This window comes from Melozone crissalis, unplaced genomic scaffold, assembly GCF_028551555.1.
Source record: "Melozone crissalis strain CALT ecotype California unplaced genomic scaffold, PUWL_Pcris_2 ptg000061l_1, whole genome shotgun sequence".
NCBI lineage: Eukaryota > Metazoa > Chordata > Aves > Passeriformes > Passerellidae > Melozone > Melozone crissalis.
Window position 1 is genome coordinate 6,203,729 of NW_026535839.1, and position 25,733 is coordinate 6,229,461.

Sequence of the window (25,733 nt, forward strand, 5' to 3'; positions counted from 1 at the left end):
TAATACTGGTCCCACTCACTCCAAAATCAGCAAAATACATGAGTTTCAATGCACAAAGACCATAGCAGAAGTTAGGTTGTGAGCAAAACGTCCTGCAGTCAGTCATTCTTAAACCCAACCATCAGTCCCACAGAGATGATAAGCACCTAACAAGTCACAAAACACAAAATGAAAAGGTTTTCACAGCTACTCACAGTCTGCTGCCATCTCAGTGTTTAGACCTGCAGTGTTCCAGCTGTCCATGATTGGAGTTTGTCTGTGCACTAATGGAGAAAGGAGGGGGAAAAGAAAAAAACAAAAAGAAGCCATGAAATTGGACTGTGCAACTCAAATACAAGGGCACAAAACCCCCTCAAGCTGAAAAACAAAACTTCAGTACTAAATACCTACATTTGCAATCCTGGATGTTGGCTACAGCTCATATCCCCGCAGTTCTGATGGTTCAGAGAGATACAATCCCCACTTTTTGGAGGACGACACAGAAAAACCTTCCTTGTGTGGGTTCCAGCATAAAAATGCCCCCACTTATTAAGCACCAGGGTACTGCTCCCACCCCTCCCCAGGTGCCTGCCCTTCCCTGGTACAGACTCCTCCTCCCTTGCCCAGGTGTGGCTTCACATTGGCTTCAAATTGGCTACTTGGCTATTAAACCTTCCTAGGGCTGCTCCTTGGTGTTTTTGCAGTCTATTGTAGAGCTCCTTGACAAAGCAGGTTGCTTTCAAAGTGTTTGTTCATTCCCATGCTAGAGAATTAACTCAATGCCAACAAAGCCCCTCATGCTCTGGTGGGGTCCCAGAATCCCCTTCTGAAGGAGATCAGTCTCTACCCTGATTTTTCTACCAGCAAAATGTAAATTTATCAAAGGGGAAATCTCTCCCCAAAAGTGCAGAGGCTGCTCTGACAGGGCCCCTGAGTCAGGAGGGAAAACCTAAGGAGTGTCCTGAGGGGCTCCATCCCTCCTGCCCAGCTCTGCCTGCAGCCTCCTCTGCTTTCAGCAGACATGTCAAGGCTCTGGGATCCTGGCAAGGGAAGGTCTCAAATGATCTTCTGTTTCCTTGTCTCCTTGCGAGGTCACCAAGCAGAATTTCATTCCAGCATTATCAAATTGAACTACTTTGATCACTCCAGTTATTCTCTTCCTGCCTTGTGTCATTTCCCTCTTGGGAGTGAAATGCCTTTGTGCCAAATTGCAAAGCTCCTGAATGCCTTCCCTGCACAGAGCTGCTGCTCCCCTCTCCCCAGCCAGCCAGAGGAGCAGGCTGCACAAGATAATCAATGCCTGGATGTGATGGGCACACAAATGAGCAATGTGAGGGATAAGGAGGATATGGAGAAAGAGATTTTTGCTTCTATTTTTTTTGCCAAGTTTGCAGCCCCAGTCAAACATCTTCCTTTGCTTGAAAGTTCACATCAGAAATTGGCCAGTGCTGTCCATCACTTAGGAATAACTGTGAACTTGTTGGAGATGCTAATTAAGATGTCCTATACAGCATCCAGGAGAAATGCTGCAACTCTCCAGGTAGCCAAGGAATGAGTGTTGCTTGGCTCATCACCCCTCAGCCTGACTGCAATGCTGAGGACAGACAGAGGATGCTCAGCTGGTGCGGAGCGCTGTAACCCTTCTCTTAGCCTGTGTCACAGCACAGACATACCCTGACTGCTCTCCATGCCTCCTGCTGGCTCCTCAGGCAGTGCCATGTCCAGTTTGCAGTCACAGAGCTTGGTTTTACATTGATGTTCAAATGAGGCTCGACACAAAGAACCTAAAAGGCTGCTCAGAGCCTTCAACGCTGCAGTGCAATGACATGAGGGCAAAGGCATCTGGGAGAAAACCACATTCTCAGTGAGCAGGCCAGGACTGTGCAGTAAACTCCCTCAGTAGGAAGATCTGCATAAATGCACATACAGAGGTAAAATATTAATGCCCTGAAATGGCAAAGCCAGAGAATTGCATTCAGTGCATGTTTCGTGTTTCTTCGTCCTTGCCCTTTTTATATCACAGCGTAAAAGCCTTGTTTTCTGTATTCCAAAACAAAAAATACCCACAGCAAACACTTGTCTCCAAAGGAGGAACACAGTAAAACAATCCAGAGTTACTCCCCACACTGCTGCACATCCCTGGGGTGGACGTGGTGCAGTTTTTCCCACCACACATTCATGAGGTGCCCCTGCACTGTTCCCAGCAGGACCTGAGGACAGGACACAGTCACTCTAGAGGTGAATTAGGAGGGGCCTTCTCACACCCACCCACTGTGAAAAGTTAATTTTCATTTGGCCCACAGCTGTTTAATGAAGATTCCTCCTCATGGTTACAAAGACTCTGGATATCATTCTGCCTGTGGTCTGTTTCTGTGGTGGCAGCACAAACCATCCAGCACCTCCTGTCTCCTTTCCTACTCTTTTAGCAAGTTTTGGCGCTGAAGCAGTGAATTTGCTCCATCAACAAAGCTTACCTGCAGTAACTCAGGCTGTTGGAGGGAATTTGGCTCCATTCCCTCCCCCTTCTCCTTCTCCATCAGGCTGAGCACACTTCTGGGCAGCTACCACTGAAGTTTCTTCCAAACATGAGTTTAATTTGTGTTGTACATGACAGAAGTCCCAAACTGGAGCTGACCTGCTAGCATCCAGCTTATTTGTAGCTGAATAAGCAAAACAACCTTTTGCTTTCTACCTATTAGGTCAGTGACATTGATTTCCCCTGACTGTAATGGCTGCAGATCTTGATGCACAGAAAAGGGAGAATTGAAAATATACAGGCAGCTCTGAGAGCTGCTGCTGCTGTGGAAAGTGGGAATTCATGGCTCCTTTCCTTTTCCAGGCTTGTGCTGAGACCCTGGTCCCCAGCTGTCCCCAGCTATTCACATTTCCTCCAGACACGTTATCCAGGGTCGACAGAGATGAATAATTAAGTCAGAGGGATGCACTAGGACTCGTGAAGGTGACACTTGGAATATCAGCAGAAGGGAAGAGTGTTGCAACTCTTTTTTGTGTTCAGAGGTCTGCTCCTTTTAGCGTCAAGTCCCTGGTTCATTTGCTGTTGTCACAATCGTTAATGTCATTAGCAGCTCCTGTGCTCTGAGGGTGCAGATGGCACCAAGTGGCCTGAAACAGACTCCAGACCATGTGCTTGGCTAGAAGTGCCTTGTCCAAAACACAGAGCACTCAACACAATCCTCTTATGGGAATGTACCACATGGGACTTCATTTTCTTCATGTGGAAAAAGGCTATTCTTTATTCAATAACTCCTTTTTATACAGTTTTACAGACAGTGTGGGGCTCCAATTGGTCAGTAGTTTTCTTGCCAATCACTTTTATTGGTTACTAACAAGTTGTTATCCTGTATTGACTAGTCACTCAAACTCCCAGTGTGTATATGCAGCGAAAGTTGTTAATAAGAGATAGTTTTCATTTTTCTATCTAAAGGTGTACAAACACTGGAAGAAAGCTGGCCTCAGTTTCTTTCCCCACTTACTCCCCTGCAGTATCCTCTTGCTGACAGTGGCCATTCTGCTCTCTGCAACTGCTCCTGTTCTCTGCAGCCCCAGGGTCCAGACAGAGAGGTCCTGGCCCTTCCCACACAGCTGACAATTGCTGTAGCAGAGGGATGCAGGGACAGGCAGCTGCTCATGCTATGCCATAGCTGTAAGCTACGACGCTAAAAATTAATAACAGTTGCTTGAGGAATAATACCAAAACCACTTGGCATAGCTTGGGAGCCATAGGCCTGGACATGGTCTGGCTCATTTAAGGATGATTTTTTTTTAGAGTGTGCTCCCCATCTGCCAGCGCCCTGAGCCTGCCCTGAGCCCCGCTGTGTGTCTGTGTGCAGGATTACAGGGTGAACATCTTCCTGCGGCAGCAGTGGAACGACCCCCGGCTGGCCTACAACGAGTACCCCGACGACTCCCTGGACCTGGACCCCTCCATGCTGGACTCCATCTGGAAGCCTGACCTGTTCTTTGCCAACGAGAAAGGGGCCCACTTCCATGAGATCACCACGGACAACAAGCTGCTGAGGATCTCCCGGAACGGCAACGTCCTCTACAGCATCAGGTGAGCTGAATCCACCAAGGTCACCCAAGCCTTTGGGCATGCTGGTGGAGAAAAGAAATTTAGGGGGTTTTAAGGCGTGAGATCATTCAATTAGCAGTGATGAAGCAATGTGGTTAAAAGGGACCTCTGCTAAAGCATATTGAGGCAGAGGATTGGTCTGGGATGGAATTCATCTTTACCTCATTCAGTTCAAGGACTTCTACTTGGAGTAGATTCCTTAACATCCCTAATGTAAAATTACTTCAGATATCTTCTGTTAGTACAAGCCTAAAACCAGCTGTGCTGTGTGAAAACCAGTAGAAGCTCATGAACACTCTGTTTTCAATGCTGCAGCATTTCCTGATTAAAAAAAAGTAAAAATCATGGAAAATGCTAAGTAGAGCCCCATGGCTTTGTCTCAGCCTGGTTGTTCCCAGTTATCCCTTTATTGCTAGATCCAAGAATCCATCAGCAAAATTGAACTAATTGCACTGAATTTCCCACAGGAAATCAACCTTAGCCCCCACCTTCACTTCCAATCCCATTCACACTTTATTTTAAACCAATGAAATTAAGATCAAACTTCACGGGCTTAGACTGGGAAGATTTAACTCTATATTGAAGAGTTTTCCACCTCATGTAAAATGTAAATTTGCCTATGGAACACACACCCCATCTCACACTGCAGCTCCCACTGGCAGCAATGGGAAGGAAAAGCAATATGGAGCTGTAAAATGGGAAATAAGCAGCTTAATGCTGCAAAGTAGATGGCCTCCATCAAACACTAAGGTGGTTCCAGCCCAAAGACCAGATCCCTGACGGCCAAAACAACAACAGAATTGTCATGTGTGGGCTGAATGGGGAAATCTCACAGTTCTTCATGTTAAAAACCAGGCAGGGAGCAAAACCAACAGCAGCAGCTTGGCAGTGAGCAGGACACAGAGTCCTGTTCCTGCAGGGGCACAGAGGGGCACAGGGTGCCCCAGCCCTGGGGCTGTTCTGCCAACAAAGCAATGACTCAGCAGGGAATGTGGAAAAATCACCATTTTCAAGGCAAAAACCTGAAAATATTTCAGTTCTTGTTTAAAAAGAACAACTTTCCTATCTCACTCATCTCTAAATGAAAATGTAGGTTTATTTATAAGTACATTTTCCTGTGAAAATTAAAAAGAAACTGTAAATTAAAATTAAAGAGCACATTGTAAATTCAAAGAGCTTCCAGAAGGAGAAATAGTCTTTCCCTTTAAAAAGAAAAATCTCTATGAGGTACTGTGCCATTTTCTAACTAGTTCTTTGCTACTACTAGCAATAATCAAAGTCCAGGCAAGACATTTACAAGAAGGTGGACTTTGTCACATCTTCTGTCCCAACATGCCTCCAAACTCAAGCTGAGAATTTCTAACAACATAAGATTTTAAATTAAAGTATCTTTCCATCCTGATAAGTTTCTTGTAGGTCTGATGATAGAAAAATTCAATTTCTGTCCCCTGGGTAACTCTGCTATTTCTACATCAAGGCAAAAAGCTGAAAACCCTAAACACTTCAGGGAGCAGCATTTTCAACATTATCAAACCAAATAACTCAAGTCTAACTATCTGGAGCAAATCATTTAGTATCAGCTTGTTGAACCAACCAAACATTTTAAGCGCAGATCATGGTACAGGGCAGCACAGCAATATAACACAGAAAATGCAGCCTGCACCTAGTGGAAAATGGAGACAGAAATAGAGGTCTCAAGGGCTCTGCAGGAATTGAGGAACATGCAGGATTTCATATTGGCTTAGCACAAGGCATTGTCCCTGCAGAAAATCCCACTGAAGTATTTCTTTCCCCACACACACAAACATATGATCTTGATCAAACTTCTTTTTGGTGTTTTTTTTATCACACACAAATGTTCTGTTCAGAGATTTACAAACAGTGCCAGTCTCTAGAAATGCCTCTGGGGGTTCCAGAGAGTGGGCTTGGGCTTTCTGCTCACCCAGCCTGCTGTGAACCTGGGGCAGGACAGGAAGAGCAGCAGAGCTGTTTGAGAGGAAGCTCTGCAATGGAACAAGAATGGGAATGGGGTCACAGATCCAAATGTTCAGCATTTCTGATGCTGTCCAGCACCAGAGTGAGAGCACAGGCAGGAAGAGGTGGATGATCTGTCATTCCCCCAGCTCAGCCCCCAGCAGTGCCGCTGTTTGCCATCCCCTGTGCTCTCCTCTCTCCTCAGGATCACGCTGACTCTGGCCTGCCCCATGGACCTCAAGAACTTCCCCATGGACGTCCAGACGTGCATCATGCAGCTGGAGAGCTGTGAGTCCTGTGCACATTTCAGAGAGGAGACAGCCTCCCTTCCCTGCTGCTCTCCCTGCCCTCTCCTTTCCCAGCTGCAGCCCATCCCCAGCCCAGCCTTCACTGGAGCCTTGCTGGAGAACCTCCTGCTTAGGGTTTTCCATTCATTCAGCCCATGTGACGTTTGCTAGAGAAGCCAAACCTCACAAGATCCCATGTGAGGAGCCCTGGCTTGCTTGTGATTACATTGGCCTTTCACTCTGCAGGAGAGGTGAAAGTGCTTTCAGCTGCAAGTGGGATTTTTTCTCTCTGGATGAACATCTGCCACTTGTACATGTTGCTCATCCCAAAGGAGGGAAAGATGATGAGCTCCTTCCAGAGAAAGCAGTCACATTGGAAACAGTAGAAAACAGGTCAGCAAGGCAAATTCAAGAAAATAAAATGTTATTTATTTCAGAAAATCCATTGCAGCTCCAGTGGAGGTGGCTGCCCTGGCTCTTCCCACAGGAACAAGCAGTTTTGCCTCAACCCAAATCCCATTCATAACAGCACTGTCAGGGAAGGCCAGGATGCCCCCTGCCTCCAAGCTGTCTTCTGCAACACTGCCCTTTACCAGATCAGTATTTAACGTGATTCATGTGACATTTGTCCCTTCCTCTCAACAGTTGGCTACACAATGAATGATCTCATATTTGAGTGGCAAGAAAAAGGAGCAGTGCAAGTTGCTGATGGGCTGACACTGCCTCAGTTTATCCTCAAAGAAGAAAAGGACTTGAGATACTGCACGAAGCACTACAACACAGGTCAGTGCTGTTAACCAAAATTGAGGGGCTCAGTGGAGAGGAATTCAGGACTGTGCATTTGCCAGAGTCTCTTGCTCTGTCTGATGGCACTCTGGCCTTGTCCTACACTTACAGAGATAAGAGACATGTGGAAACACATGCAGCAAATGAAAGGCTAATGGACATAAATGTGCAAAATCCTCTTGTCCCTGGTAACAACTGCATCAATTCAAGGGTTTTTGGTTTGGATCTTCTCTCCTAAATCCTTCTTTTGTCTTTGACATTTAAGTGACATAGGACATACCACAAAAGGGCTTTCTTTGCTATGTTAATGTCCATAGAATCCTAGAATGGTTTGGCTTGGAAGGGACCTTAAAGACCATATTGCTCCAACGCCCTGCCATGGTAGGGACACTTTTCACTATCCCAGGTTGCTCCAAGCCCTGTCCAACGTGGCCTTGAACACTTCCAGGGATTGGGCAGTGACAACTTCTCTGAGCAACCTGTGCCAGGGCTTCCTCACCCTCACAGGGAAGAATTTCTTCCTAATATCTAATCTAAACCTTGTCTCTTTCAGTTTGAAGCCATTCCTCTTTGTCCTATCACTTTATGCCCTGGGTGACAGCCGTTCATTTCCTCCCCTAACAAGACCCTGGTTTAGGCAACACAAGGAAAAGGAAAATACCCAGACACTGGCTGAGAACAGGAGGCTCACTGTGCCTTCCCAATAACCTCCCCTGTATCTCCCATCCTCCCCAGGCAAGTTCACCTGTATAGAAGCTCGTTTCCACCTGGAGAGGCAGATGGGCTATTACCTGATCCAGATGTACATCCCCAGCCTTCTCATTGTCATCCTGTCCTGGATCTCCTTCTGGATCAACATGGATGCTGCTCCTGCTCGTGTGGGGCTGGGGATCACCACCGTGCTCACCATGACCACGCAGAGCTCTGGCTCCCGAGCATCACTGCCCAAGGTAGGGGACCCCTTGGGACACCAGGGAAATCGTGTCCCTTTTGGGGACAGCACCTCAGGAAATCCCTACACAGATCCTCCTGCTGCCTTTGCACAATTCCTGCGTAAGGAGACAAACAGCAAATTCCAGTCACATCATGAAAAAAATTTAAATTCTCTATGACTTGCAGCAAAACTTGCCCTAAGATTCAGCACTCACCACAACTCCCAGTAACCAGGAGCTCTCTACTTTACAAACTTGACCATCCTACTTTTATAACAGTACTAAATTTCCCTTTATGAAGGGCTTCCGGTACTGTGGATTACTGTTTTCCTTGCATATTAACAATCACAATCAAGGCCTGAATAAATTAAAAGCTGTGGAATTGTTGCTACTTAAGAGTCCATGAGGGGTTTCAGTGACCTGATAACACATTGACATTAAATGAGTGTGATTCTGGTATCCAAGAACAGATGTCAGCCATGTAAAACACCAAGTAAAAATGCATTTGGGTAAGGAAGCCACCCCATTTCTGTCTCTTTTTCTGACTCCTAGGTGTCCTATGTGAAGGCCATAGACATCTGGATGGCTGTGTGCTTGCTGTTTGTGTTCTCTGCCCTTCTGGAATACGCCGCTGTCAACTTCGTGTCCCGGCAGCACAAAGAGCTGCTCAGGTTCAGGAGGAAGAGGAGGCATCATAAGGTAATACATAAAGCATGGAGGACACAGTGAAATCTGTCCCAGCAGAACACCATGGTCAACTGAACCAAGCCTCTAGCCCTCAGGGAATCCCCAGTGTCTGGTCAGATGTTAAGGAGGCTCACACACCACAAAGCAGAGCCGCCTCAATGGATTGTGCCTGTTCTAACAGCCTGCTGAGCCCTGGAGTCCAGCAAGCTGGGTTTTGCTAGCTCAGCCAAAAGGGGTGTTCTCAACAGGACAAGTGTCACACAGCAATGTTCTGGGGTGAGTTCTCCTGCCCAGAAGCTGCAGCCAGGGCTGGGGGAGGCAGGCAGGGAGGTGTGAGGGGTGTCTGTCTGTCTGTCCGTCTGTCAGAGAGCAGCACCCCCAACACAACAGCCTGCAGCAGCCCAGAGGTAAGTGACACCTCTTTTGTCTCTGCCTTCTCCGTGTTCAAAAGCATCTGCTTCTCAGACTGACTGCAAGCTCCTCCTGGAAGGAAAGAGCTTTATTCTGAGCCTTAGCCTGCTCCATGCTTACCTGCCGTGGCTGATCCCAACCCCAATCTGAGCATGCACGCAGCTCCGACAGCTCCCCAGCCTGGGCTCCAACAGCAAACACTTCACCTCACATTAGAAAGAAACATAAAGAGGGCTGTGATCACAAGGCCAAAGGCACTTGAGAATTGTCCCTATGTAACTGGTAGAATCAGGAAAGGGGTTAGCAAAATTTCAGGACCAGGCCTGAGAGGCTGCCCTCAGGACAGCATTAGATTCCAGTATATTTTCTAGGAGAGAAAAACCAAAGACAATTTTGCTGATGCAAATCTCAAGCAAGCCCGTAGGTGACCACCAAGGTCTGCCTTTAATATTCCTCATAGGTATTTGTCTACTTTCCATGATCCATCCCACCCAGTAACCTTCTCCCATTCCATTGTTTCGCTGTCCCAACCATTAAAATTCTTTCCCAGGGTCCAGCCTGTCCTGCAGCAGTTCACAGTGTATGCTTGCAGAACTGCTACCATTCCAGGAGGAAGTGGGGTTTGAGGAACAGGAATTCCTGTATTTTTCTAGATTTGTCTCGCTCTGCTTCAGTCATCCTACCTGCAAAACAGGAGATCATTGTTCATTTGTGCTCAACCCAGTCAGGGCCAGGGATGAAAAGTGTTGGACAAATGCAAAGGAAAAGAAATAACAGATGAGACCCTCGGCACCCACTGATTGTGTTTGACCAGAACAGGGCTCTGCCATCCCAAAATCAACAAAGCTTTGGTTTAGAAGATGCAGCTGAACAGAGGCAGAGCTAAACCCACCCACATGGATCCCTCCACAGTGCATTTTTCTCTTCATCTAGATTCAGGCATCCTGTCTCTGGATCTGTGCTGTTGTATGCAGATCAGTCTGTTGATAAAACAGTAAGAAGGAAAATAAAGCCACTAATACAGAGACTAGTTTAAGAGATATTTGGAGAGCTGTTCCATTCAACACAAGGCTGTTAGCACAGTCCCTGCTCAATCTCACAGCTATTTAATTGGAGCAAAGCATAAACAAAAACACTTGCAAAAGCTAAATGAACAAGGTCTGCAGGCTCATCAGAAAACTAAGCTGACTGCTAATATGTAAATGGGCTAATGCAGCTGCCAAAGGCACTAATTGCTCTGTCCTGATGTCCTGACTTGTCTGGGTAGCTCTGACTGGTTTAGGCATGACACACCAGGCAAAAAAAGAGATATTGCAGCGGTATGGACCAGTCTGGTTAACATGACACCATCATCAGACCCACATGGAGTGCATTTGGAAACACTTCCCAGCGTGGCTGGTGATCTTTGCCTTTCTCCTTTGGCATGGCACCTTGAAAAAGGCACTATTGTCTTCTCTAACCCCAGTACACCACTCACCAAAACAAAGCCACGGTGGCCAAAACAAAGTCACAGCCAGTGGGCCCTCAGCAATGAAAATATTTAAAAATTCAGTAAATTAAGGATCAAGGGGTTTAGGTTAAGCCAGACATGGGCAAGTGTTTATTTGTGCAATGGGAAAAGAGCAGAGGCAGTTTTACCCTGCATTACAGACATGATGAGAAGGTCCATAAGCTCTGAGTATCACAGAAAACCAGATGTTGATTTTATTTGGGTAACTTTGCTTTGCTCAGATATGGCAGTATCTTCTGTGTCCTGCTCCTCATCCCATGCAGCTGCCCACAGGATGCAGGGCCATCCAGAAAAGACACTCTTCAAAGGACAGGGCAAGGGGCAGCAGGGCACAGTGGGCAGGCAGCTACAAGGGAGGGGGCTGCTAGGTCAGTGTTGGGGGACACAGCATGGATCAGCCTCTGTTAATGATTAATTAGGGCCGTTGCTCTACAATTACTCTCAGTGACCTGAAGTCAAGAGACTTGAGATTCTAACTCTGCCTCTGCAAATCACTGATTGAATTACTTGCACCAAACTTAGTTTTCCCTGTCATTACATCCCTGCGCTCAATAAAATAGGGCTAAATCATTCTGGGATTCCAGTGAAGCTTTCACCAAAAAAAAAACCCAAACAGCAACACCGTTTGCCTTTAGATTAGAACACAAATTATATTTTTTGTCAATAATTGGCATTACCACAAGTAGCCATGTCTTCCCATTGACCCACAGAAGGGCACTTCAGTTCCTCACCTGAAATTTGGCTCCTGGGGATGGCTGTGGGGTGCCGTGGGCAGGCGAGTGAGGGCTGGTTGCACGCTGCCTGCAGAGCTCTTCCCTGGACAGCTCCTGGCTCCTGCACATCCATGTAACTCTGTAGGAAGCAGCTGCAGCTTTGGCTACGTGAGTTACATGGAGCCCACTCCTTCTGGGCAAGCTGAAACTGCACAGGCAAAGCAAAGAAGGTGCTGATAGGAGGTGGGAGGGGGTAGGGAGAGGCAGAAGCAAAACAGGGGATGCAATTGGAAAAATGAAAGCAGTGCCAGAAACCCTCCAATAGGTCAAAGACTTCCACGGGGTGGAAGTCAGCGCTGTTCTCCACGGGGTGCCTGGATCCCCTGATTTGCATCTGTGCATCACACAGCTGGCACCCCTCTATAAGGCTGATCTCCCAAGAGCAGGGGTTTGCCCAAGGGTGCCGGGGCTCGGTTGGAACATCTTTCCTGTGTAGAGCAGGACGCTGTCAGCGGAGAGCCTTATAGCGAGGGTGCACTGTCTATATCTCATTTTAAGTAGAGTCCCATGCTCAATCTGTTCCAGGAGGACGAAGCTGGTGAAGGCAGGTTCAACTTCACCGCCTACGGGATGGGGCCAGCTTGCCTGCAAGCCAAGGACGGCATCTCTGTCAAGGGAGCCAACAACAACAACACGGCCAACCCGGTGCCGCCGCCGTCGCGCTCGCCCGAGGAGATGAGGAAGCTCTTCATCCAGAGAGCCAAGAAAATCGACAAGATCTCCCGCATCGGCTTCCCCATGGCCTTCCTCATCTTCAACATCTTCTACTGGATCATCTACAAGATAGTCCGCAGAGAGGACGTGCACAACCAGTGAGGGGAGGGGAGCAGCCGGGAGGGAGCGAGCAATCCTTTATATATGTGCAATAGCAATGCAGCAATGCATGAATTTAAGAATGCGGCAATATCTACTTAAAACAAAAAACAAAAAAAAAAAAATGGGAGGGGGGCTGGGAGGGAGTTTTAATCATGTGAACTGAGGGTGTCTGGCACAGGGAGGAGAAAAGAAGCTCTTGATCCGGGGAGCGCAGGGTGGGAGTTAGTTTTACAGCATAGGAAGATGTGGATTGCTCCAGCAATCCGAGCAGTGTAATATAGTAATATATATTCATGCTTAATTATAATGCAAAAAGAAAACAAAAGAAAAAAAAAGACCAACAAAAAAAAATCCTTTTTTTAGCCTATTAACAGCTTAGATTCTCAAGTCACTGGAATGATTCATGATTCCATGTGCAGAAACTACTGCAATTACGCTTTATCTGACTTTTGCTATAGAAAGGCCATTCCAGTCAAGCACGCGGGGGGAAAAACACCTCAAGAAAATAATTCTGTGCTTCTCTAGGTTTTGCACTTTGCAAACTGGATAGATGGGGAAACTTAAGAAAGAGGCTGTGGATTGCTGTTTGTTTTATATATTTACTTTCTTTAGTCACGGGTTTGCCCATCAAACACTTTGTGACTTTTGCATAGAGGAAAGCAAATACATTATCTCTCTCATCCCCACCAGAGAGCATCCAAAGGAAACCCGAGAAGGACATCAGGGCCTTCATCAGAAATCACAGGTACCTTCTGTCCTTTTAAACAGTGTGGCAGGATTCAAGTCCCAGGAGGCAGAAATATTATTCAGAGCACTAGAAACGACAAAGGATTTTTAAAATAGTTTTGTTTGTTTGTTCTGTTTTGTTTTTCCAAACCCCTTTCTGCCATGTTTGTTTACAATGGGGGGATGGAAGCAATAGTATTTAAAATGTAGAGAAAACAGGCATCTTGATGCCTTGTTTTGACAGGACCGGGCGTGTGGCAATACTGTCAGTGAGGGGGGGTGGGGGGCAGGTGTGTATAGAGAGAGCAGCTTTTATTTTCTGACATTTCATAGCAGTTATATTAATAGTGAAGCTGGGCCAATGGACCCAAAATTCTATTTTTGTATCTATTTTGGTGCTGCATTTTACCTTGAACATGGATGGGAAGATGGAGCAGGCTGCTTTGCCCCTCTCTGCTGCCTGGCAGAGAGAGGGGGCCGGCTGGCACAGCTTGGTGGGGATGGGGACAGGGGGGAGGGAGGTGGGAAGGGGTGAGCAAAGGGGTTTCTTTTTGCCCAAGAGGTAGCACAGGTTGGCATTGGTGTTTGGGGTGGGGAGAAATGTGCCAAGCACCTCTAGGGTGTTACTTGAAAGCCTGGCTTGGGGCCTGTGGGCAAGCCAAGGGCTTGATGTCCCACTTGTCCCCCTGGACCCCTGGGTGTGAGCTGGCTGCAGCACCCAGGGTGACTCCGTTGTGTTCGTTTGCACTTTAGGGAGAGAGGTGAAAGAGAGCACCAAGGAAGAGACAATCAGTCTGCACTGAAGCACTTGGGGTCAGCTCTGGTTTAGGCACCAAAAGAAGGCAGAGAGAAAAGTGGCACCCACGGGGTGCATCCACTGTCCTCCCTTCTCCTGCTCAGGGTGGGAGCAGCGCTGAGCTGGGCTGGGGATCTGCTGTGGGAGCACACAGCTCCCTCCTGCAGAGGCTGGAATAGCTCACAGCAAAGTGCCCTGGGGCACTGCCAGGTCCAGCCTGGCCCAGGTCAGCAGCACCCAAGCCTGAGATGGAAGGGTGAAGTCATGCTTAGCCATGGGTGTCCCAACCAGCACAGAAAGAAGCAGGTGAGAGGACAAGGGAACCTGGGATCTGTCCTGCACAGGGATGATGCCAGGAGGAGAAACACCAGAGAAAACACCAGGGCTTGCTGGGGCTGAGTAGAGGGACATCCACCTCCAAGGCTGCCATTCAGCACCTTTCACCAGCACTAAAACCACTTTAGTTTAAGAGGAAAAAATTTAAAACAACAAAAAAAAAAAAAAAAAAAGAAAGAAAGGAAGAAAGGGCAAAAATAGAAAGAGGAGAAAAGGGAGAAAAAAAGATAAAAACCACAGCAGTCGCTGTGTGGACTAGGGCCAATGTTTTGGCAAAGGCCACCCAGTTTTCTGAGTCCCTTTGTACTGCCGAGACGGGGACAGGTCACCAGGTCACACAGTGGGAGCACGAGCCAGCACATCAGCCCTTTCCCTGCGCTGGAGCACAGAAATCCTGTGGGCTGAGGATTCCTCCTTCCCCTGGCAGACGGTGCTTTCCCAGGCAGGGAGATCTCAGGCAGAGGCGTTGTTTGATGCTGGGGCAGCGTCCCGAGCCTTGGCTGGAGCCCAAGTCTGCTGCTGGCTCTGGGTTTTGTGCTGAATTATTGAACTCTCCCCGCGTGCGCAGGGCCGGCTGTGCCAGCTGCGGTTTGTGATTGCTTCAAACGCCGCCGTGTCCTTGTCTGAGATGAAAGGCAAATCCAGGGAATTTCCTTCCTGCCCGGCAGCACAGCAGAGGCTTGGCAGCCCACATACCACAGCTCCTTCCTCATGCTGGTGAATGACCTCAAATTGCTGTCATTTGGGTAAAAATGTCCTGGTTCCTCACTGCCTGGACCTTGCACTTTGGAGTGGGGCAATCTGGCCGTGGCTCACACACCTTCTGTCCCCCCAGGGTGCCTGGGCTGGCTCTCCAGGGCTGCAGGGCTCCTTCCTAAAGGTGAACAAATCCCATGCCCCATCTTCCCACCCAGCTGAGCTTTGGTCCTACATCAAACCCAAACACCAAGGGCAGGAGCAGAGCAAGGAGGAGGAAGACATTTCCACCCCACTTCATTCTGCTCCAGCTGTACATGGGAGAATCCCAAGTTCATCCTGGACCTCCTGGGTGCAGATGCAGTTATGTCACAGCTGCTGCTTCACTGGAGCTCCAGTGCCACTTCCTGGCACAGAATAAGGCATGTAGGGACTGAAAATCATCAGGGAGATGCTGTTTCTTGCCCATACTTCAGCTGCCAGTGGAGCCCATGGAAGTTTAGGGTCTGAAATAAGAATCACACTCTTACCAGCCTGCCTTGGACTCCAGTTCAGCTCTGCCAAGCTCTGGGCACATCTGATGCTCACCATAAGCAGTGTTGTTTTCTCTTCCTCGAGCTGCCAGTTTCCATTTGGGCCATCAGGTGACAGTGAGCAGCTCACACCCCACCAGGAAACACACAGGAATCTTGGTGAAGGTGTGACAGTGCTGAGATAACTGTCCCAGGGATGTCCTGCCAGAGAGTTTCACCACCTAGACAAGACTTTACACTGTCCCATGACCCCCTGGCAGGTCTGGGTAGTTTTCAAAATCAAAGATTTTCCTCCATCTGTGCCAGGTTGTGTTTAGTCTCTGTATTGCAAAAGAACTCGATAACTTATCTCATCTTTAAAGTAGGCTGCTTTAATGGTGCCAGCAATTATGCTCATTAGTAAGAATGCACAGGGTTTGATATTGCAGGGTAACTTCCCAGCATATTGATGGAATTTAACTCCATAATTGTTATCTTTCCTTAAGAATGAGGCTCAGCAGCAAAACCTCTGAATAAAACAGCAGTTTTCTGGCAGTAAAGAGAGAAAATTGGGTCCTAATTCACTTGGCTTCTTTGGAAAAAGAGAGCTTTATCCCAAATATTATTTCCAGATGTTGCTGGAGACGTAATGCTTTGTGAGTAGGAATTTTTTTTCTTTACACATAAATATAATTATCCAGAGTAAAAAACCACCAGCTTACTATATTTTGATCAGGTAGCAGAGTTCTTCCCACTTTAATACTTGATCCTTCTGGGATCCCAGTGCCATGGAAGCCAGAGAGGTGCTGAAGAGGGTCCAGGACAGAGCAGTGAGCATGTGGGCTGCTGCAATCTGCAGTGCTCAGCCTTGGCCTTGGCCAAGCACCAGCTGCCTGGGAGCACTCAGGTCATTCCCTCCATGGCTCTGGTGGTGCCCTAATTCTTCTGTCCTAGAAGACTTTGCTTGTCAGGCCTGGGGGACCTTGCTTCTAAAACTATCAAACAATTTCAAATGCTGAATAATCTCATATCCTCCAAACAGGAACTTCTTTTTGGCTTTGTTTTCCTCAGACTTTTCTGGAAGCTTTTTCTTATTCTTCTGAAGATCTTTCATTTTGCAAAGCAAAGATAATTCAAATTACACTGTTGGCTGCCCTTTATCTTGACTGTGATTTAAAGACTTCATTTCCCAATGCTGGTAGAAAAACAGTTAGAAGCATTTACAGTGTATATTTATGAAAAGAAAGGAACACATGAAAGGAGAAAAGGCTGCTTTCAGTGGTGCCATATTTTTCAAAGGTTGCATACAATCATATTTTTGTACTGTACTACCATTACTTATAAAAACATAGTTCTTATCCATGTGCCAAAGACAGACAATCTCTTTCAATATCCTATTCCTTACTCCAAAACCTTGATACTGGTAGCAGTGGACAGCACAATGTGGACCCCAGTACCTGAAACCCCAATCCTGCTGCAGCATCCCACAGACTCCAGTTCAGCAAAGGAATTATCTGGTCCATTCCCAGCTTGGAGGCACCCACACATTCCTGTCTTCTTCTCCAAAGGAGGTGGATGGAAGGGGCATCTTGTGCTGCTCCTGCATCAATGGTTTTCCATTATGTGCATGGAGAGAGTGCACTGGTTAAGTAGAAAATTGAGATACTTGATTGTTCTTCAGGGTGCTAGGATGAGCACCAAAGCAGAAGTTAATAGTCATTAACTTTAGTATCTTAAATTACTTCAGGTTCTTTAAGTCTTCCCATTCCCTTCTTTCTTCCTCCTTAACAATTATTTCTTAAGGGCAGTTGCACATCTCTTGCTCAAATGAACCCATACAAGTCTCTCACTTCATTCAAGTCTAATGCACTTCTCTGTGTTCATCTCCCTTTTTTCCATTTCTGTGGGGCTCAGTTCCTCAGCACTGCAAGCTTTGAAGGGCCTGGGATCAGTGTCTTGGCAAAACATGGCACTAAAACCATTCTCCAGGGCAGGCAGGGTGACAGGTCCCAGGGAAGTGCTCCCATGGCCAGCCAGGCATGGACACGACTCCTGGGGGATGCCAAGGTGGCCACTGAGAGCTTTCCTGACTGTGCTCTGTGAAAGAAAGCAGGGTCAGTGAGAGGGAATTCAGTCGCTCTATTCCTGTACAGCGCCCTGTTTACACTGATCCAGCTAACCAGCAGCTGCTTATAGGAAATCTCCTTGAATTCTCAGTCCCTTACCATAGTGAGGAGCAGAGGGGCCCCCCAGAAATCAGCTGCTGTGAACCAGGCAGTGTGGAAGGAGCTGCTGCTCTTTGAGCAGAGAATCCACTCAGAGCTGTCCCAGCTCTGCCTGCAGGTGTTTGCAGACACTGGGACCGTCTCCTCTGGGAGCTGCTGGCATGGGCAGCCATGGGTGATGCCCTCAGGTGATGCAGGCTGCCGGAGCTCTGAAGGGCACAGCCCAGGTTAGAGGCACCAGAGGGAAGCACAGCCTGTGCCAGGTGAGGAATGCTGACCTGAGAGCCCCCAAGCCCAGGATCAATGACCTCTCTGCAGCTTTCCTGCTCCAGCTCCTCCCTCCCCTGATCACACTGTCCCAGCACCACCTGCCTGCTGCTGGAGCGTTGGAAAGGACACAAACCACAGGGCAGGAAACAACAGGGATGATTTCAGCCCCCAGCAGAGGAAAGTACTGGTTAAAGTGTCAAATGAGGATCCTGGCAAAGAGTGGCAGAGAACAGGAAGGGGAAGGAAAAGCACTAGGAGAGGTTGAGTTTGCATGCCACATCACTCCTGCCATCCAAGGCCAACAAGGATGGTGCAAGGCAGCAGGAATTATATGATTGTATTAAAATATGACTATCAAGTCTGGCAAACCTAAGCTGCAGTCCTTGTGCCAGGTTTCTGAGCAGAAATGACAAGGGAGTGTTATGTTTGTGATATTCCTGCTCCTGGGTCTGTTGCAGACAGTGCTGAAGCCCATCCTGGGATAGGACTGGGTCCCAGCAGTGCTGGGGCTGGTTGAGCTGTGGTTTGACCCAGACCACGCACGGGGAGAGGGAACAGATGGAACAGATTCAGCACAAGCTGATGTTGCCACTCTGGGGAAAGGCAGGGGATTGCTGTGTGTGGGTTTAACAATCCCTGCAGCACTCAGAGCCTCAAAAAGCACAAGGGAGAGGGAGCAGCAGCTCCCAGCCAGGAGAGGGGACACAAACCCTGTCCCCAGACTGAGGGTCAAGTATGTCAGTACAAAATCATCCATGTTTTCCTGGGCAGAGGATGATACCAGCATAAATAAGCCATCAGCACAGCTTGAATTTAGCTTTTATTTACAGATTTTCCACTTGAATTGCATAAGTAGCTTAAGTCAAACAAGGACATCCTCCTCACCTATCCAGGAAACTGGGGCATGAGGTACCAGCAGTAACCACGTGCCCAGGCTGTGATCATGTCACTGCTGTGGCAGATGAGTCAGGTTTGGCACAAGCAGGGGCAGGCAGAGCTGCCTGGAGCTGCCAGGTCTGAGGCACACAGGTAGTTTTTGCTGCTGAGGCTTTTGGGAAGCTGGGCCCAGGACTTTTAGCACTGTAGCAAGCCAAAATCCCCTTCCCCAGAGGGTCTGTGGGAGGACATCTGCCTTATCCAGGCACTTGGTGACACTGCAGCACTGCTGGGTTACCCGTCTGACAAAAACATGAATCAGGCTTTAGGCTGCAACCAGCTGAGCCAGATGGCCTAGGTTAAACACACCACAGGATTTGGGCACTAAATTGCTGCTCCAGGTTCAAGCCTGAACCACCTTTGCAGTGATGACACCATTGCAGTCACAATTACAGTGGAGGCCTGGTAACTGCTTAAAGCAGCAAGGCTCTGTCAGAGCCCTGCACACATCAGCAGGGCAGGGCCTGCAATGGGAACAGAAATGGGGCCTGGGCTCCAGAGTTTCTTGCTTGGCACCTAATCCCAAACACTGACCTTTCCTGAATGAAAACTATGCAATATTGAAGATTGTGCCATGGGTGGTGCCTTAGCCACCTCCCCTGGGTATGCACTCACACATTCTCAGAAGTGTCCTCACCACATACTCGGGCTAGGGTGAAGAACCAAGGAGTTCCTGAGGAGCAGGGCCAGCTCTGGAGCTTGTGATGTGCCACAACCCTGTTGTGACCTCAGCCAGGTCTGCTCTGCTGAGGCTGCACTGTTAGAAAGTAGAAGAGTCCTGAGAGTTCAGCTCCCCAGCCAAGAGTAGAGTGAAGGCAGGGATCTGAAAAGAGAAAGGAAGAGCAGATTAAGGATTGTGTAAGGGGGAGGAACCTGTAGTACTCACTCCTTGCTGTAGTCAAGTGCAGTCACTGCAACAATATGGTCTTCCTGGGAGTCAAGGCTTTAAATACTGCTGCTTATTCCTTGAGGGGCTGGAAAGAGAATTGAGGAGGCTGGACTTGTCCCATGGAGGAGGAGACATGGGACAGCATGGGCAGTGTCACCTCTGAAAACAGGGCTTGAGAGGCCAGCAAGGAAGGGAAGTGGAGAGGGGGCAGCCCCTGTTACCTGAGAATGGTGCTGGGATCACACCTTGCTGCAGGCCGAGGTGTGGGACACAGGTACATCCTTCACAGGCAGGAGTGTGACCATCCTGGCAAGTCCTTGGTCAGATGCATGCCTCCACTTGCCATCAATACCACTTGTGATCAGGATAACTAGAATTAAAAAAAAAAAAAAAAAAAAATCACTAATGACTTAGGCTATTGTTACATCCTCTCCTTACCATTTTGAGTGGCTGTGGCCAGTCCCTTGGTCACAGCAGTGGAGCTCAGCTGTACAAGAGATGCTCAGCTAGAGGCTGACCCAACAAAATCTTAGCAAAGGGAGCAGAAGTTCCTTTGCCTTGTGCTTATCTAGGCCAAGGAAACAACTGAACCAGGGCTTTGAAACACTCTGCCTACATTGAATCTGTACTTTCCTTTCCATTCCAATCTTACCACATCTGGGATGCTTTTGTCCTGAACACTGTCATTCTTCCAATTCTAGGGTTAGATCAGAAGAGAAAATAAGCTCAGAAACAGCATGGGCCAAGCTGACAAATCCCCAAGTTAACCTGCTCAGAGTGGAGAACTGTAAAAACAGGACCTCCACACCCAGATGTCCCACCCCACCCCATTCACAGCCCTCCAGCCCTGACCAGTGCCACTTAACTTGACAGGGCACTTAAAAGCCACACACACATTTCAGAACAATAATTGATCCATAATCCTTACATCAGGTCACAACAGCAGGTTAATCTGGGGATCTGTCAGCTTTGGGAGTGTTCAAATTGTAATTTTGGAGAAACAAACATTAAGATCCAAACAGTGATGTAATGTGAGAATTTGAGAGGCAGGTAAGCAGTTAACCTTCCCCTCAATGGGAAGAGTGACCTGTTTTGCTTGAACTCTGCCTCTGAGCTCCTTGTCACTGTACAACCAGCCCGGTGCTCCCTGTGACCAGGGCAGGGGGTCAGGGGACACCAGCAGCTCCAGAGGTACCTGAGGCACAAAGGCCAAGGGACTAACCTCACCACATGCATGTGGAATGAATGATCCCGAAAAATGCACCACCTGGAGCATCTCAAGCCTACTGTGAAATGGAATTCCTACACAAATGGAGAAGTCTGTGTGGCTCCCAAGTCTGGCCATGACACACTGACAGCACTAATCATGGCCAGAACTCACCTCTTCTTTCGTGGACTTACCAAGCTGCAGCAAAGGTTTGACTGTTTCTTAAGAACTGAAATGGGAGGTAACTGTGCTAAAAGCCATTCATACTTGTGTGTGTGAGATACAGCAACACTTCAGTGGATTAAGAGAGAAGTAGAGACAAAGCAACACACAGAGGACTTCACCTAAAAATGGCCTGACACGCAAAGGTCACTGCACTCCATCGCAGTTTGCCATCCTGCAGCACTGGTGACACCACTCTGGAAGCAGCCTTGGAACCCTGAAGATGCACAAGCCTGTCCCAGTTTGTCACCACCCACCTGAGATCAAACCACCACCATGAGCAGGCTAAACATCGTGGACAGTGACATTTTATGGACTGTGTTGTCTCTCACCTTCTACCACAGTGTACAGCATATCATGCTTGTTAAATTACAGCTAAGGAGTAATGAAAAACCTACACTTAAGTGACATAAAAAAAAGGGGGGAGGACCCACAAATTTCTCCCATCCAACTATAAACGCACACCCATTTACATTGTTTTGTAAATGAATTTAGAAGAAAAATAAAAATATTAAGATATTTCTCTTCAGGACAACCATTGCACATTTGGTTTTGCTTTGGAGGGGAGATACAAACACACACAGCAGGAATACTTTCCAATTGAAAATATGCAAAACAAATAGAAGTGGGAACAGTTCAGCACCTAGGCAGCATTTTCCTTCTGTTCTTGATAAACATTATCTCAGTTTCCCACAGCATTTATTTCACTAGTCAAACCCTCAAAATCTGGTATCTAGGAAGAACACCTCTCAAAAACCTCAGAAAAAAAAGCCTATTAAGCAGTGGCATTGTACTGCCCCATTTTCTGTATCTCTCCCATCTGCAAGCCATTTGTATGAAGAAAATCTTTGTTTCCAAAATTTGGCTTACTAAAGCTCATTTGTTCCCAAACACAACAGCGCCTTGGTGCTGTTTACAGAGGCTGGGCTGGTTCAGCAGCAGCAGTGGGGATGTTCCAGGGTGTCCCATCCCTCTGCCAGCACTCCCTGTCCCCAGGGAGGGCAATGCCAGCCACCTCAGGGTTAGAATGTGGGGTTGAACACAGCCCCAAACCTTGGCCAGAGGACAGAGCCTCTTGACACACAGCTCCACCACATATAGAACACTATATCAGTGTTCTTCTGTAAGTACTGAATCCAGATTGGAGCTATTTATGTGGGGTTTCATGTGCTTGCTGAAAAAAACCAAAACAAAACAAAAAGGATGTTTTCCCAACATTGTTCATCAACAGGAAAGGATGGCAACAAGGTCAGAGTGTTTTCTTTCTCCAATTTTACCAAGATCTCAGAAGCAGTGACAAAAAAGTGACCCAGTCTGATCAATTTTCAGCAAAGGAAAAAGGAGCAGCTGCTCTTAACAGGACAAAACTCATCTCCCTTTAACTTCACATGAGCATCTTTACAATAATGAAAGGGCTGCATATGCAGCTGTTTTCACTTTCTTCTTTACAAGGTGGGTGCTGAAATATCCACATCTCACAGGAGATAATCAGAAAAATATCCAGACTAAGAATCCCTGGAGTTAATGTAAGAAGGAGGAAAGAAGTGGGCAATGCAAGTGCTCTCTGAGTACCTCTACTGGTTCATTTAGACAAGCTGAAAAAAGAATGGAAAAGTCAGTGCTTTTCAATTTTCACGCTACTCTCCTCTCAAGAACAAAGGAGGCAGGTGAGAAATACAAAACACAAAGTGCAGTTGTGTTTAAAATGTAAGACATAAAATTTTTCAAAATTAATAAATCAGCCTAATCATTAAGTACTTACATATCTCTCCCTACCCCCCTTAAAAAGCGATGTCCCTGTATTTTCTGTATGAATTTACAATATATACATATGTATAAATCTATACATACACAAAATGGGTATGGCCTTACACTCCATTTAAGGATATTTTGCTACATGGGTCAGAGTGCAAAGCAATTGCTTCCTTCAAATCAGTATTTTTACATCAAGACATAAACCTGTAACTTAGACAATTTGCATGACGACACAGCCACAGTGGCAAATTATTTTTCTGGCTTGTAAAAAAAATTTTAAAACAGAAGTTCTATTTCAGCAGTTTGAAGATGGAATGTAAAGTTTCTGCTGTTAAATGTATATAAAATATATTTATTGAATCATACATTCATGCTGATTCCAATAAAAAAAAATTAAAGATTTTTCTGAAATTTCTCTCCGTGGATTTTGTACTGCTGGTTGCTCCACACAGCAGCTGGAAACACAAAGAAAAATGTATTTCTTGTACTATTTTGCAAGCTAAGACATTATTTATATATAGCTTTAAAATTCCTCAGTAGATGGAGTGACCTTGGTGCAAACACCCAAAACGACATTTCAGAATGCAGGACTCACACTGAATCACAAAGATGGTCACAATAAAGTGTTTTTCCTTCCACTGTCAGGTGCTTTGTCAAGTTTGAAATATCACCAGTGGAACAGCAGGTCCCTCTTGGCTTGGCAAATGGCATTTTGTGACAGGAAATAGAAAGGCAGCATCCTGCCCTTCAAATTTATTCTGAGAATGTGCCATTACTCTAAAAACTATAAGTGATGATGGAATTTAAAAGAATTTTATTCAGTTTCATGTGTCATAACCAAAAGTTTTTAATGGACCAACTTTCCTCATTCTTCCATATAACACTCAAATAAGGATAATGGTCTTAGTGTTGGGAAACAAAATCAGTGAGGGAATTCCTTCTTCCCACAGCATACACAGCTTACAACTTTACAGTGCGTGCTCCTGTCCCAAAAAAAAGCCCTTATAACAGAGCAAAAACAGTTTAAAAATATGCCCTTCTAGGATGTGCAGAATAAGCAGCTGCAGAGATCAACTCTGGATCCTCCTACCTGCATGCAGAATCATCCTTTTCACCATGCACAGTGAACTCCCAGGTCTCAGGGCATCTCTGCCCTGTGGCACCACAGGGAAGTTGCTCAGATTGAAGTCAGCTCTGTTACCACACAGGCTGTTGTCTACCTCCAGAGTAAATCCTCTCTGCCAAGCTCACCACTTGCACACTCACCTGTATGGTGGGCACCCAGCAACACCAGAGCTTCAGTCTGAGCAAATTTAAAGAAAAATAAGAAAAAAAAAAAGGGCCCTGCAGAGCAAGGAAGTGATCCCAGTCTGAATCCTGAAATGCAGAACCAACATCTGCATGCCCAAACACACAGATCTCAGTTCAGCTTCACAAAACAGCCCCACACAAGTCTGCTGGTGCATCCCAGTACTGCAGATGTGCTCAAGGGGTAACCTAAATTCTTAATTGTGCAACGCTCTTGGAAGGAAGGCAGCAAGGGCAGTTCATGGCTTCCAGTTCTGGTCTGGGTGCCATGAAACACCCCTGCAAGTGAAATGTCCTCATTTCTACTTGTCTTAACCTATTAAGATCAGGCAGAAGAGGCCAGATCACACCAGTCATACATGAAACACTCTGTACTCTCAGAAGGGCAGATCAAGGTATCTTGACCATGAAGGTTATTCCAGATCTGTCCATGAGGCTGTGATGGGTGCAGAAGTCTTATGGCTCTAGACAGCTCTTCTTCAGTTGCCAACTCCCTGCAGAGCACTGGGACACCAAGAGCACTTCAGTGCCACCACCTCCTTGTCTTGACTGGAGGTACTAGAAAGGAGACACCAACAGCCTGATGCATTTCAGACTGCAGTATTTGGTTCCTAGAAAGAGCTGGACTACCTTGGTAATTATTAGTCTCCTTGGAGCTCATGCAGCCCACTGAGGCAAATCAAATCGTGGTTTCTTCATAGTCATCCTCAAGAATGTATGGAAAGGACTGGAGGCCTTAGACAAGAGATACTGAGGTTTTAACAGTACAGCAAGGCAGAAACCAGAAGGGCTGGAGGCTACATAAAGCCTAAACATCAAAATCAATGTGCAACATCTTACAGCAAGTCTCTTCAGAGGACTTTGTTACTAGTGAGTACCAGAGCCACCAAAATGCAAATACCAAGAGTCATTCTGTAACATAACTTTCTTTTTGAAAGTGTTTCTTTACAAGACATTCCCACAGAATTTTATGTAAATATTTTATTTGCCTGTCATCCTGGGACAAGAACATGACTTTCTGGGTCAACATATTGAGTATGATTCATATGAGAACAAGCACACACTTCACCCTTTAAAATTCTTTACTGACACTCTTCTTTCAAATCAGACAGCAATGAGCCAACTGTCCAGCTCCCACTACAGAAATGGGGGTTCAAGCTTATGGATGCTTTTGCAGATTTGGTTAAGAGCTATAAAAGCTTCTGTTAAAAGCACTTTGATAAGTCTGAAGTGCAACCTGTTACTGCAGTCTTCGGATTCAACGTCAAGAACAGCAGAAACCCAAAAAAGGGGGAAAAAAACATATCACAAACAACAAGGACAGGGTTCAGTAAAAGATCTCCATTGCATACTTTCACCTCACAGGCATTCCTGATAGGAAAAATGCAGACAGCTTTTGTTTTTCAAAAAAATACCAGTTACCACCACAAGAGGAAGCAGCAGAATTTCCTCAAATGCTGGCTGTGAGAGCACAGCACAGCTCACACTCCCCCAGCTCACTAAGGTATCACATCTCCAGGTACAGATGGCAGGCAGGCCAATCTGACACAGGTGTAAGGAGGGAAGGGACAAACAGTGTAACAAATGCAAAGAGAAAAATAAAACAG

General features: G+C 46.8%; 1 protein-coding gene across 2 annotated transcripts in view; it reads left to right on the forward strand.

Annotated features, from left to right (window-relative positions):
* The window catches only part of GLRA1 (glycine receptor alpha 1), a 35,185-nt gene extending 22,922 nt beyond the window's left edge, over nucleotides 1–12,263 (forward strand). Inside the window, exons 4-9 of one of the 2 annotated variants that reach the window (XM_054287947.1) lie at nucleotides 3,831–4,054; nucleotides 6,252–6,334; nucleotides 6,979–7,116; nucleotides 7,855–8,069; nucleotides 8,604–8,750; nucleotides 11,934–12,263. In XM_054287947.1, the coding sequence (XP_054143922.1) occupies nucleotides 3,831–4,054; nucleotides 6,252–6,334; nucleotides 6,979–7,116; nucleotides 7,855–8,069; nucleotides 8,604–8,750; nucleotides 11,934–12,248 (1,122 nt within the window). In that variant the 3' untranslated portion in view covers nucleotides 12,249–12,263. The remainder of the gene's footprint in view (nucleotides 1–3,830; nucleotides 4,055–6,251; nucleotides 6,335–6,978; nucleotides 7,117–7,854; nucleotides 8,070–8,603; nucleotides 8,751–11,933) is intronic. The other variant, XM_054287949.1, reaches the window with a different exon arrangement.
* The last annotated feature ends 13,470 nt before the right edge of the window (nucleotides 12,264–25,733 follow it).